General features: G+C 37.5%; 1 protein-coding gene across 1 annotated transcript in view; it reads left to right on the forward strand.

Annotated features, from left to right (window-relative positions):
* LOC114653321 (sodium/potassium-transporting ATPase subunit beta-1-interacting protein 3) overlaps positions 1-13,939 on the forward strand; it is a 604,448-nt gene that overhangs the window by 250,919 nt on the left and 339,590 nt on the right. The window contains exon 2 of the mRNA XM_028803568.2: positions 8,679-8,816. Coding sequence (XP_028659401.1) covers positions 8,679-8,816 — 138 coding nt within the window. The remainder of the gene's footprint in view (positions 1-8,678; positions 8,817-13,939) is intronic.

The raw sequence follows: 13,939 nt of genomic DNA on the forward strand, positions 1-13,939 counted from the left end.
AGGCAGGAACAAATCCCAGGCAGGGCGCCAGCCCACCGCAGGACACACACACCCACATACCAAGCACACACTGGGGACAATTTAGGATCACCAATGCACCTAACCTGCACATCTTTGGACTGTGGGTGGAAACCGGAGCACCCGGAGGAAACCCATGCAGACACGGGGAGAACATGCTCCTTGCAGGGAGGACCCAGGAAGTGAACCCAGGTCTCCTTACTGCGAGGCAGCAGTGCTACCATGGTGCCACCTTGCTGCCTAAAAACACCACTCTAATTAAGAAAATGGTTAGAATGAAAACCTGCAGCCAATGTGGCCTACCAGGACTGGAGTTGAACATCCCTGGTCTACACAAAGTAAGCATTCATGTTAAGCCCACAGCAAGCACATAGATTTTTTGTGCATTCCTGCATATAAAATGAGTGACCATACTTTCATAAATATGTTTTCCTGTTTATCCACCGGTTCTGCAGTTCATGATTTTGTATGAACTTCTGAATATTCAGCGGGGATGTTGATAAGCAGGCAAGTATGGCTAAAAAGGGTCATGGTGTCTAGTTTATTTGAAAAAGCTTTGTGCCATATGAACTCTTTTTCTTAACATAGCAATGAAACATGAAAGAACATGCACTTAGATAGCACCATTTCTTTATAATTTGTGTGCCGTCAGTTTTCACTTGTCAAATCTATTTTATTCAGAGGTTTAAAGATACTTTTAAAGTACACGGACTTGTTAGATTGCGAAATATCTGTATGAGTAACAGCTCATCGCATTTGTTTTCGACAACTTTATTATAGGGGATATATGAACTTATACAGTAAGTGAAGCCATTTGCTTTGTTTTACACACTTGGCATGCCTAGTTTTAAACGGTGGATTATAAATTCTTTGGTTGTCCCCTGAGATTCAATAAAGTATATCTGATTGTTCCTTAGCTGGTTTTCTTGAAAACCCACATACAGATAACAATCCAGTGAATTTCAGAGAGGAATATTAAGCTGTCATGCTGTGAATTATTCATTCTCAGTATACGGCTTCAGGCACAAATGATATATTCAAAATTAATTCATATTGCATATCTTTCTATTTTTGATATAAAGATCTCAGTTACAACAACCAGGAAGCACATGTGATAACAGGAGTTTTTTGTCAATTCATTTTTAGTTGTAATTGCATTATTTTACGGTGTTAAAAAGATAAATTTCCAATCGTTTTCTAAAATCCTTTTCCCAATGATTGATTATACTGTCAACAAACTGAGGAAACCCTACCAGATTTATCTTTCCTCTAAAACAGATTCCACCTTGTTGTAGTGTTTTCCCCTATAATTTTCAGGATAGTACGAGACATTCTTTTTCTAGCATATCTTGGGGCTTTCTTGGGTTGTTTTCACAGAGTGCTGTACTGTGTCTGACAAACCTCCTGGGGGTCTCAACTCAGAGGGGACATTCACCAGAGACCTGCTTCTGAAGCTTCTTAATTTGAATAGTGACTGGCAGACCTAATAAGGAGGCAGAACAAGTTAACTCTTAAACATGCTGTTGCATAGGAATTAAAGAGGTGGCTTTATTGATGAGCTGGCATCTGTTGTTTAAAGATGAATGCCACAATGCTGAGTAAAGGGAATTAAAAGGAGGAGAGGAGAAGGTTTTTTTTAAACACATATGGTATATACAGTACAAAGCATAGTTATAGATAGAGTGAATATCACCTTTGTGGTGCTGTGATGCTCCAGGTGCCCACAGCATGGGCATCTTCTGTTTCCTGAGAAATTGATAGACATGAACTGAAATGAATTGGGACAATGAGGACATAAACAACAAGGAATTGTGAAAATAAGTTCAAAAGTGTAAAATATCCAAAACAAAAGTGCAGTGCAAAAATCTTCTAATAAATAACCCATAAAACAATGCAATCACGAGGAAGTTAAAAATCAATAAATTTGGTATTTGGTACACTGTATTAATCCCAGAGTGGAAATTGTCTTTTCGCATGACTTTTGGGTGTCAGAGCGCAGGGTCAGCAATTGTACAGTGCACATGGAGCAATTTTCAGGTTAAGAGCCTTGCTCAAGGGCCCAACAGAGTAGGATCCCTTCTGGCAGTAACATAAATTATTCCATTAAAAAGATAAAACAAGGAATAGTCACAGTCAGCCCTTTGTTCATTCTCCAAGTGCTTTTGTTTCTCGCTTTCTTATCTCAACCGCTCAGGCATGTTCAGCAGGGCTGAGGCAGCGGAAATGCAGACAATGCAGTTCTCGTTCAACTCCCATCATTGCCACCTCCCGCCACCATCCTTCGGCATCCACAGTACGACCCTTGGAGCAATCTGGATGCTCAACAGGTTGTTGTTCTTTCGCTCCACCGTGGGGCATCACGACTGCTTCGCTTCCTTCATGTTGCAATGGCTCCATTCCGGTTCTGCAACCTTCTCGTCTTTCTTTTGATATTCTTCTTCGTCTTTTACTTTCCTCTCATTCTTTTACTCAGTCCAGTTTTCTAATCTTTATGAATGCAGGTGTGGAGTCCCAATGAGGGATGGCTGAGCCGATCAGTGTTCTGCACAAGATTGCCTAATCAGTCCATTCCCCTATTAAGTGTTCTGCAGCCACTCATCACTGCAATGCACACACACACACACACACACACGCACACACACACACACACACCCAAATCCAACATCAAAGCCACACTATCTTCAAAACTGTCTGCACATGCTCTGGTCCTCCATGGACCTTGGACATGCTTCACCTCAGTGACACTCTTATCTCAGACCTCATGCCATTGCAATTCAATGATTAAAATAAGTAAATTTTTATTTAGTAAGCAAACCATTATTCTGTGTGTCCTTTATTATTATTACAATTCTATGGTTATATGAGCCTTTCTAAGCCTAGTAGTTCTCTCTGGACCAATGTAAAGTTTTCTTTTTTAATTCTAATTATTTTCATTTTATTAAGTCTTAGATGTGAAATTGAGAGGCTTCCCGACAAATGAAAAACATTCCCTCTGCTCAGGGTGGAGTTCCTCCTTTTAACCTTGCAGGAAGTGGACTGATCTATCCTCTTCTGGCTTTCCCTTTTAGATGATGTCATGTGACTTGATCAGATTTTATGCAGTGTTGCCATATGTTTTCCATATAGGAAGTTTGTAATGCAGCATCCTTTTTTATGGAGCATTTAAGCAAGGTGTCAAATAATTAATGATTCATTATCCTGAAGTTAGAAGTGTGAAAGGAGTCTATGGTGATGATTAATTTCACACTTTGCTTTAATTCATTTTTGCCCATAATAGTTTCAGATGGTCCTGGATCTTGCTATTCACTTACCGCCTCATTACCAGGTAAATGTTAAGCTTTCACACTATGATCTCATTTTTTTTTTTAACTTTTTAAAAGACACTCTTTGCGCAGTATGCAAACCTGCATTAGTATTTACTGATTCTCAAGTAAGAGGTTGTTAGGTATCAAGCTTGATGTAATCTTATACATAAATAACTATATTAAGGTAATTTATACTCCACACTGTTAATGCTGTATATTTAAATCAAAGATGGTTAATAGGTCTGTTTAGGCCCTCTAAGTCAAAATTTTATTTGGCAAAAATGAAATTATATACTTAAGGTCAAAACTGAAGTGCTTGTTGTTTCCCTGTCCTCTCGACTCATTCTGAGGATCAACTAAGCCTTAGGCACTCAATGTTTTGTTTGTTTGTTTTAGTTTTTATTTTATGTGCACATGAGAAAAATGATGCGTCTCTTGTAGTGAGCTGTTCTAGTTTCAAATTCACTTTGACTTAGAAGGACTTATCTGGAATGCAAAATGGCCACACATTAAAAAGAGGACACTACAGGTATCTAAAGCAGAAGGCGTGTAATGGAGAATAATATCTAGCATATAGATTGACAATATTTTTTATTATTTACGTATATCTAACAATAGAAATGTTTAAACAAGCAGGGAAGTTAATGTCTAAACATAACTCTAATTTTAAAATGTATGTTAGCTGGATAAGCCAGTTGTTGCTGTGGCACATTTATGACCCTACTTAATCTAATAAGAATTTTTGTTAAGTGTTTTTGAGCCTTCAGGGGTAGACTTGACCAGAGTAAGCTACGTATGCAGGGACAGTTTACATTCTACGAGCTTATCCTTCCAGGAAGAAAGCCTAAATTGGATGACTGACTTGAGAAAGCAGTTTATGACTTGATTACTTTTGTATCATTTGTTGCTTGTTTAATAAGTAACTACATTTGTGCATCCTTTGAAACTGGAGAAGCTTTTGAAAGACACAAAGGTGGACTGGTGGGGATGGGTTGTGCCTGAACTGAGTCATTTGTAGCTGCTCCCCCCACACTGATCTGAGGGGTGTTTGAAGAAGCTGCAGGTTCCTTTAAATTAAGGCTGATACAGAGGGCCATGGCGGAAACATCGTAACAGAGACCAATTAACAAATAAGACAGACAGCCACCTAGTAACATATTATCAGGTTGTATCATTTTACCAGCACTCACATTGTTACTCTGCTTATAATTTGGGCATATGATCTATAATGCATGAATAAATGTCCTGCCTGTTCTCGTACTCTATTATAATTACAATCTGTACAATTTACAGATGTAAATGAAAGGGGGAAGTGATGAACAACAGTAGCAGTCAGCTCTGAAAGTCTGTTAAGAGCTTTGTGCATTGTGTTAAGGTTTATATAGTAAAGTGTAAAAGGGAAATATTGTCACCCTAGGACCCTACCACATCAAAACAAGGTGGCATGGCATTGCCTGACTTCCAGTTCTATTACCGGGCTGAAAATATTTTTACAATAAAATAGTGGATATTAGCAGTCTATAATTCTGCACCTGCTTGGATAGCAATGGAAAGAAACCATCCATCCATTATCCAACCTGCTATATCCTAACTACAGGGTCACGGGGGTCTGCTGGAGCCAATCCCGGCAAGGCAGGAAACAAACCCCAGGCTGGGCACCAGCCCACCACAGGGCGCGCGCACACACACACACACACACCAAGGACAATTTAGAATCGACAATGCACCTAACCTGCATGTCTTTGGACTGTGGGAGGAAACCGGAACACCTGGAGGAAACCCATGCAGACACAGGGAGAACATGCAAACTCCACACAAGAAGGACGCGGGAAGCGAACCCGGGTCTCCTTACTGCGAGGCAGCAGCCACCCTTGGTACTCAACTTATTAAACATTAAACTCAAACTTCATTAGATTTTAATGGCTGATAAGTTATTATTTTTAGGACAAGCCATCAAAATCAAACTGAAAAACTCAAGGAAGATACAATTTTACGCAATTATTTTGAACATCAGACAATATTGTAAATATGATTTCTTCAATAATCTATCACTCAATGCTACCCACTGCGCCACTGTGCCGCCCATGGAAAGAAACCCCAGTTGTAATTCTTCTTTTAACTATATGCCATGCTGTGTGCTTCAGTAAATACTAATTATGACCAACAGACCAACAATCCAGTGTTTCAACATTTACTAAAGATATTCAACCAATCTAGGATACATTTTAAGGCATAGAAGGTCTTATCTCATATACATGGTAGTCACCTATTTCAACCTTCTTTAACCTACGCAATCTAAAGAACATGCAAGGAATGATGGCATTTAGTGATGTCAATATTAAAAATATGCTTGCATCCTATGAACTGTTGCATTACAAATGTAATCTTCCAGCATCACACTTTTTTCTATATAAAAATCTGAAACTTTTTTTAAAAACAACCTGCTTAAACTTCCTCATCTTTTATCTGTATTTATCCTTGAGGTGATACAAGTTAGTTTAGATTAAGATATAGGCAGAATCTCCAGAACGTATCGAAAACTTTTAAAGAAACATATCTCTTAATTATCTTTTGGAATGATGGGAAAGGGATCTGTTAATTAAAATTATAAGAAATGAATGGAATTAATCCATTCGTAAAATGCACTCGAGTTTAACATGTGCCAAGCACACACTAATTCAACAAAAAAAAAAGCAGATTCTATGTATGACACACCATATAATGAAACCATGGGAATTGTACTCTCATTTTAATCTTTGCTGAGCTCAGGGATGGACATGCTAATTCCATAATAATGCACCATTCAATTCTCTAGTGATTATGTAATATATATTAATAATGAAGCTAGCACAGGCAGGGACATTGAAAGGCTAATTCTCTTTCAGTTTAAATCCAGGCTTTTGAATAGCCAACTGAATATACCTGTGTGACATGGAAAACATTTAAAAGAAGCCCAAAAACAGATGTTAAAATATTCCAAAATAAATAAGGGATTTTGCTTTTAAAAAATGTTAACACCATCTACAGTACATGTGGTCTGCATATTTGTAAAAATATATGAAAAACTTCCATGATTGCTCAGGGTCAAGGTGTTTTTCTTGTATGTGAATGGAAATGTCAAAACCAAATTGGAATTGTTTGACTGACTATGTTTTTTATTGCATAGAGGTAGAGTTGACAGAGCCTTAAGTTGCAATATTTCATTATGGTGGAAATGGGCTGTGAAAATCTAAGTCAAGTAACGTCATTTATTTATAGCATACTTTCTTTTTTGATTGTAAAATACACTTTTTCACAGTTTATGGGTGCTGTACCTGTCATTCAGTTGATGATCACGGACTTTCATTAACTCATAGTGTAATACATTGTCAATGTCAATGTCAATTTATTTATATAGCACGTTTAAAACAACATAGGAATGCTGTGGCCAAAGTGCTTTATAATAAAATAAGAAAAAAACAAACAATTAACATAAATAACATAAATAGAAATAAAATAAATGAACATAAAATAAATAATAAATAGAAGTAAGATTACATAATCACAATGAGGAAACCATCAGTATTACTGAAGGTCACGGAATGCAAGTGAATAGAAATGAGTCTTTAATCTTGTTTTAAACAGTTCAATGGTAGACGACTCCTTTATGTGATGAGGTAAAGAGTTCCACAGGCGAGGAGCAGCAGCTGCAAAAGCCCTGTCCCCCTTGGTTTTACACTTGGTACGAGGGACAACAAGAGACAACTGACCAGAAAATATAAGCACATTGGATGGCTGGTGTAAAACACACAATTCAGATAAATAGGCAGGAGCAAGCCCAGGTAAAGATTTAAAAACTAGCAACAGGATTTTAAAATCAATTTGAAAACTGACAGGCAGCCAGTGTAAAGAAGCTGATATTGGAAAAACAGAATCAGACTTTCTTGCCCCAACCAGAAAGCGAGCAGCAGCATTCTGTACCAATTGTAACTGCGTATCAGGGATTTGATAATCCCAAAATACAGTGAATTGCAGTAATCAAGGCGAGAAAAGATAAAAGCATGAGTAGCTTTCTCAAGATCCCTAGAAGATAAAAAAAGGCTTGATCTTACCTAATAGACGAAGCTGGAAAAAGCAACTCTTGACTACAGAATTAATCCGTTTCTCAAAAGAGAGGTTACTGTCAAAAATAACACCAAGACTGCAGACTTGAGGTTTGGAAAAGACAGAGAAAGAGCCGAGAAGTCCAAGACCAATTTGGGCTTTAGCTGATGGATCCACTATAAGCACCTCCGTTTTATTTTGATTCAGATCAAGAAAATTATTAGCCATCCAGGATCTTAGTTCAAAAAGACAGTTGTGCAGTTGATTCATTACAGAGTTGCAGACGGGAATATAACACTGTGTATCATTAGCATAGCAGTGAAAAGAAATGTTACATTTCCTAAAAATAGCTCCAATAAGGTGAAGGTATACAGATATTAATTTGGCCTTTTTAACAGAAAAATGTCAAAGTGAAAACTGGTCTCTGCAAAGTGATCACAAATATAAAACACAAAATAGTTGGTTGCGTAAGTAGTCTGTATTTAGTAGATGCACCTTTAACAGCCATGGCAGTCTTGAGTCTGTGTGCACAAGTTTTTCTATCAGCTGTATACATCTGGACATGACAATTGTTCTCATTCTTCTTGGCAAAACTCCTCAAGCTCTGTCAAGTCAAGTGGTGATCATGAGTGAAGGACATTTTTCAAGTGCATCCTCAAATGAAATTTGGACTTTGACTCAGCCACTGCATGTCATTAACATTATTGTTTTTAAGTATTTCCTGGGTGACTTTCATTTTATGCTTGGAGTCATTGCCTTGCTGGAATTCCGATCTTCTCTCAAGACTTTCTTACAGACTGCATTAGATTTTCCTCCAGGATTGTCCTGTCTTTTACTATACTCTTGTCACTCTCTATTCTCCCAAGCCTCAGTACACAACTACACCAACTTTTAATGCTCCCCTAGCATCATCATTAGACTTTGTAGCACATAAAAGCATTTCATATACAATGTGTTTGATTTACATTACACAGTTGACTCCAAACTGTTATTCTTTAAAAACTCACTAAGGTATTGTAACTCTTTTGTGGAAACAATAGGAGTCTTTATAATCTTGCATGGCTGTAACTTGTTATTACTTTTTTGTTTTTACAAGATAAATACATTTTCAACCCTCACAATGTTAGATTAAGATTAAATAAAACTCGTTTTATTAAGCTGTTTTGCTTATGTTATGAACTTGGAAACTGGAACTGTTTCTTTTTGCTTAATGCACAGTAACAATGGACTTATGTATATTCAACAGGTTTCCTTTCTATGTTTCTTTTTTAGCTGGCGGCATTAGAAAGACAGATCTTTGATTTCCTTGGATACCAATGGGCACCTATACTTGGCAACTTTCTACATATAATAGTCGTCATACTGGGTCTCTTTGGAACCATTCAGTTCAGGCCAAAATATATAATTGTGGTAAGTCTCTTTTTTTCTTTGAATTCACAATTGGAGAGTGGTTTTCAAAACTGAGTATGTGTTTGGCCAGAGTCCATTACGAAATGGAGCTGCTGTGAGGCTACATGTAAAATTCTGCCATCTGCAAGAAGCCACAATGTCTAAGGAAAGAATGTGAGTATAGGAATAATTTCGATGAAAGGCAGCTATGACGTAAGTCTTCTGAAAAATGAGAAAAGAGAGAAAGGGCATGATTTAACAGACAGGAGGAACATATATAATTATAAAAAGAAATTTGGTCATCCAAGCAATAAGGTAGACCAAAAGCGTGTGTTTTAATTTGTTTGTTTTACTTGTAATCCTTCTGTGATGGTTGATCACAGCCTCTGCTGTGGTATCTACAAAGTGATCGAATTTGACTATCGAGGAAGTAAAAGTTGTAATAAGGTTTCTGCAGAAGGATCATTACCGCCCGACATCCGCCTGACCCTGTCTTCCCCCCTGGCCCTCCCCCCAAGCTGGCATCCCTAAGTTATAAATATTTTTTCCATAGAGCGAATGCTTCAGTATCTGCAGTTTCTGTAAGTACGGGGGTTACGTTCCTAAAAAACAAGAATTGACTAAATAATCTGTTTACAGGCAGTCATCAGTATGCCCTTTTCTTAGAGTGCAGTACATAACAGTGGCACCAAATTTTTTAATGCAATTAAAAAAGCATATAGGGGTGTGTGAAATTTTATTTTAAACCAGAATTTTATAAATCTGAAGGTGTACTTAAAATAGTGAAATAATAGAAAGTAGTGGTAGACTCACTTGCAATGTCTGAAGAAGGGAAAGATGATGGCATAGTACTCTAAAGGAGACATTGATTGAATTGCCATTCCCTTTCACAACACTTCTTTGTTCACCGCATACATTTTCTGTATTTTCTACTCGTACACATAACTGAGCATAAAAGAAAACTGCTATTTCTTAGGTAACCATCTACTCATTGTTTAAAATGCCTCTGTGACTTGTTGATCATCATAGCAATTGCTAAGTTAACCACAGACTGGCACATGCACAACTGCAATGGAAATCTATTTTCAGTCGGCTAGCGTATATCCCTGGGTGTCAATATTTTACAGTTTGACCAGCTGTCGGCCATTTATAAGGTAACTTGATTTATGAAAAGTAAATTCCTGTTACAGAACCCATCTTACAGAGATACATTATGGACCAGCACGATCAATGTTCAAAGTTGTATGTGTAGGCAACATGGAGGTATCATTACAGTTTTTTGTACTAGAGCTTTTTATAGTTTGATTTCTCTCTTCTTACCTTGAATTAAACAGAGCAGATAATTTGATCTTCTTGGCTTTGCCTTTAAATGTAAATAATTTTTAGTTAAGGGTTTTGATATATTAATAAGGTTGAATAGGGGAGCTAGAGTTTTGTTCCACAGACTGTGTATTAAACTGATTTAACTCCAGAAATGTTAGAATTATGGCTAAAATGAAGTGCCCAATGGTGTTTAATAAAGACACTCTTTGACACAGGTAAAGAAATACTTGAATGTACAGAAAAGTGTCATTACCACCAAACCTTCTTCCACCCCATACTCAATTTCTGATAAGTGAAGTGATTTTCCATCAAAACAACAAAACTTTGTTGCTGAACAAGGAATACAAATAGATAGTTTCATGTACTGAAAGTTACCATGCCTTTTGTAAGTTACCATTTGTTTTTGCAAGAAAGTATAAAATCATCATCATTCACATTATTGCAGAAACATTCCTTAATTGAGAAAGCAGAGCCACTGAGAGCTAAAGGTATTAAAAAGAAGTAAGAAAATGCAAGCATGACATAACATTCAGGTACGTTCTCAGATATCATAGAGTTTGTTACCACAAATTTTGTAACAGTGAGTCATAGTCAAAAATAACTCTGATAATAGAATGTAATTGTATGTACTAGTAATGTACATAATATATGTAATATATGTTGTTTGCCTGCCATGGAAAAGTAATCTCAGATAAACGAGCACTGGAATAAAGGGTTCTTTCATCGGATTGGCCAGCCCAGCACTGACTTGGCTATAGAATGGCCAATAGGGGTGAGGCGGCTTCCTGGCTGAGGTCTCCAGGACTTCTTTTCAACAATGACAGTGGTTGTACGATTATCTGATGGACAGATATTGTTGGTTTTCATTTTCATTTCATTTATGTCAGTTTCTATTTGGTTCTAATGTATTAGAACAAGTCTGTATCCTTATATGTGATAGTTCTGTATGTAGTTAGTGGTATAATCTATTCCGGCATTTTGTCTTGAGAGTTGTCAATGCGCTGTGTGCCTGGACTTGGTGAGAAGCGCTGTAGAGGAACAAAGCAAATATGTACTATTATGATATATTTCTGAGGTACCAATGATAGATTAGTCATCTAGCTCTGTGAAGATTATTTTTGTTTTGTTTTGTGTGTTGTATTTAGCCAATTTTTGAAACCCATCGCATGCCCAACCTACCTGGAAGATGGTCGCTATCTGAATTACCTTTACCCAGAATTTCTTCCAATTATTTTTTTTCCTGTCATTTTAAGAATTCAAGACCTGTGGTGGGGCTGTGATGTGATTTTGTTCCATACAAGAAATAAATTGTTGTTGTATATGTCTTTAATAATCTTTTCAATATCATGTGACTGAAATTGCTTTCATAGACAGCAAATTCCAAGTCAAGTTATGAAAACAATCATGTGCTAGTGTTAGTTGTTGGTAGTGCAGGGTCTGTGGCTAATTATAACTCAAATTTCTTAAACATGAAACATTTCAAAAAAGTATCTGATAGAGAGCTGCATCCCAAACATGATAGGTAGCAGATCATTGCTGGCACTTTGCTGATAAATTACAGTGTTACTGAAATATTGAATTATAATCTTTAGATAAGTTCTGTGGGTATTTTTAGTGTAACGAAAATACTGAGTACATTCTTAGTCACTGTAGTGTAACGTGTCACAGAGCGTCTTTCATAAATTTCTACGTAAATTAAGTTTCTTTTACTTTTTGCTTTAACGAACATGAGCATCTTGGCATTTACGTACTTCATTTTCAAGGAGCCAGAGAAGTAAGCTCCTGTGACTGAGGTTTACATAAGATGCCGTACAGCCATAGAGACAAACATGAGGTGGAGTGGAGGCAGAAATCAGACTGTCAGCATATTATGTGACTTACCTTGGCATTTTAGTGCAATAAGGGACAGTACTTAAGTTGTACGATGATGAATAACTAAACAATATCATGACCACTGTATTAAATAAGGAAATAATTCTTTATTAGTAATATGCATAAATAAATACACATCTAATGTCACCCCTTTCTCATGTGGTAATACTCAGTCATTTGCGCCTGTTCCATTCCATGTCCCACAGTGTGGTGTTCTACTTTAGTGTCCATGACTGTAGGTGTTTGACTGTTCTGAAGTCAGAAACAGCTGTTAAACAAGTAAAAGAAAAAAATAAAAGATACAAATTGAAGTAACTCCTCTCAAGGTAACATTAAAACGCTAAACTAATTCATAGTTAAAGTTATGCAGAATGTTTCTCTGTTTTAAGATAGAGGAGTTCACATATTCACCAATGCTTTTCAATGAGAAATTTTTAATTTTCAAAAATGTGTATTGTATTGAAGATACCTCAATGAAAATTGAATTTACCTGACAAATTTCCTTGAAGAATTAGTGTGTCAGATTTCAACAAAATCAGTTCCCCGGGAACTGAGTTGTGACATGCAAACACACACACGCACACACACACACACACAGAGACAGACAGACAGACATGGCTATCACAGTTGGGGCTTTCTTTGATATATGCAAACACAGTCACAGTGGGTAGAAATGGTGGTTGTTGTTGACTACCTGATAGTTTAGAGTGAGTTGGTACAAACTTCTGACATTGTCAAAGGTATGAGGGAGTCATTGAAAGACAAGCACAGACCATTCATCCCAAAGGAGCTTATCAATTTGTATTCACCTAACTTTGACAAATTATGAGGAAACTGAGATTTGAAGGTTGCTAAGCATTCATCAAGTGATACATGTATGTACATTAATTTATAAAAATATTCAACTCAGAAATCATAAAATATGCATAATGCTTATATGATTACACAGAAAACTTGTGCTGTTATGGAAATGCTTGCTTCCAGTTAGCTCACAATATGTGTTTTTAGAGCTTAGATTTACACGCCCCAAGGAACTGAACTGGAAATTTCTTTTTAGTGAGGCTGTCTGCTTCTATTAAAATAAAGTACACAATTACTCAGATATACTTGCTGTCTGTACACAGTTGAGCATTACATAGATTATAAATAAATGCAGACACACCTACAGTACTTACCTTCCCATGTGGTGGGAAAACATTATGTATCTGAGCTACCACAGCATTCATCTGCCGCAGATTGAGCAGGTAAACACACAGTCACCAGGTTTCGATTGACAGTGCTCTAAAGTAAACATCAAGTAAACAGTAGTCAGTGAAAACAGATCTTCAAGCAGGGATCTTCACCTACAAAGCCCCTAGAAATTCATGCTTTCAAAGGAGAAACATTTTAGTTTTTGTTTTCAAATCTGAAAGTGAATTCCTTATAATGCAAATATGTCACAGCTATAGATAGTACTTAATTTGTCGCCAGAAGGAAATTTGACTTTTTACAGAAGTTCTTTAAATAAGTAAAGAACCAATCACCCCAAAGTCCAGGCCCTCTACACAATGCCTTTCTCTTCTCCTGACCGCCTCCACTCCTCTTCTCCGAGCTCCGTTCTCTTCCACAAGACTCCAGCCATCGAATGGAGGGAGGCGGCCCCTTTTATAACCACCCGGATGTGCTCCAGATGCCTCTTGACAATCTTCCGCCGGCACTCCCCAGTGTGGCGGAAGTGCTGGCTGCGTACCCTGAAGCACTCCGGGTGTCCCTGGTCTGTGACCACAGGCCCCTACAGGGTTGAGCTTCAAAGCCCTGTACCCGTGGTCCCCAAAGCCACCAGGGCGGTTGCCCCCTCATGGTCTGGAGGAGGTGTAAGCCCTCCTCTGGTCCTCTTGGGCGTCGCAGCTGGGTACCACCCCCAGCTGCGTGCCAGAATATACATATAGTAAAGTTTCTAAACTCTTTCT

The sequence above is a fragment of the Erpetoichthys calabaricus genome, chromosome 6, assembly GCF_900747795.2.
Source record: "Erpetoichthys calabaricus chromosome 6, fErpCal1.3, whole genome shotgun sequence".
Lineage (NCBI taxonomy): Eukaryota > Metazoa > Chordata > Cladistia > Polypteriformes > Polypteridae > Erpetoichthys > Erpetoichthys calabaricus.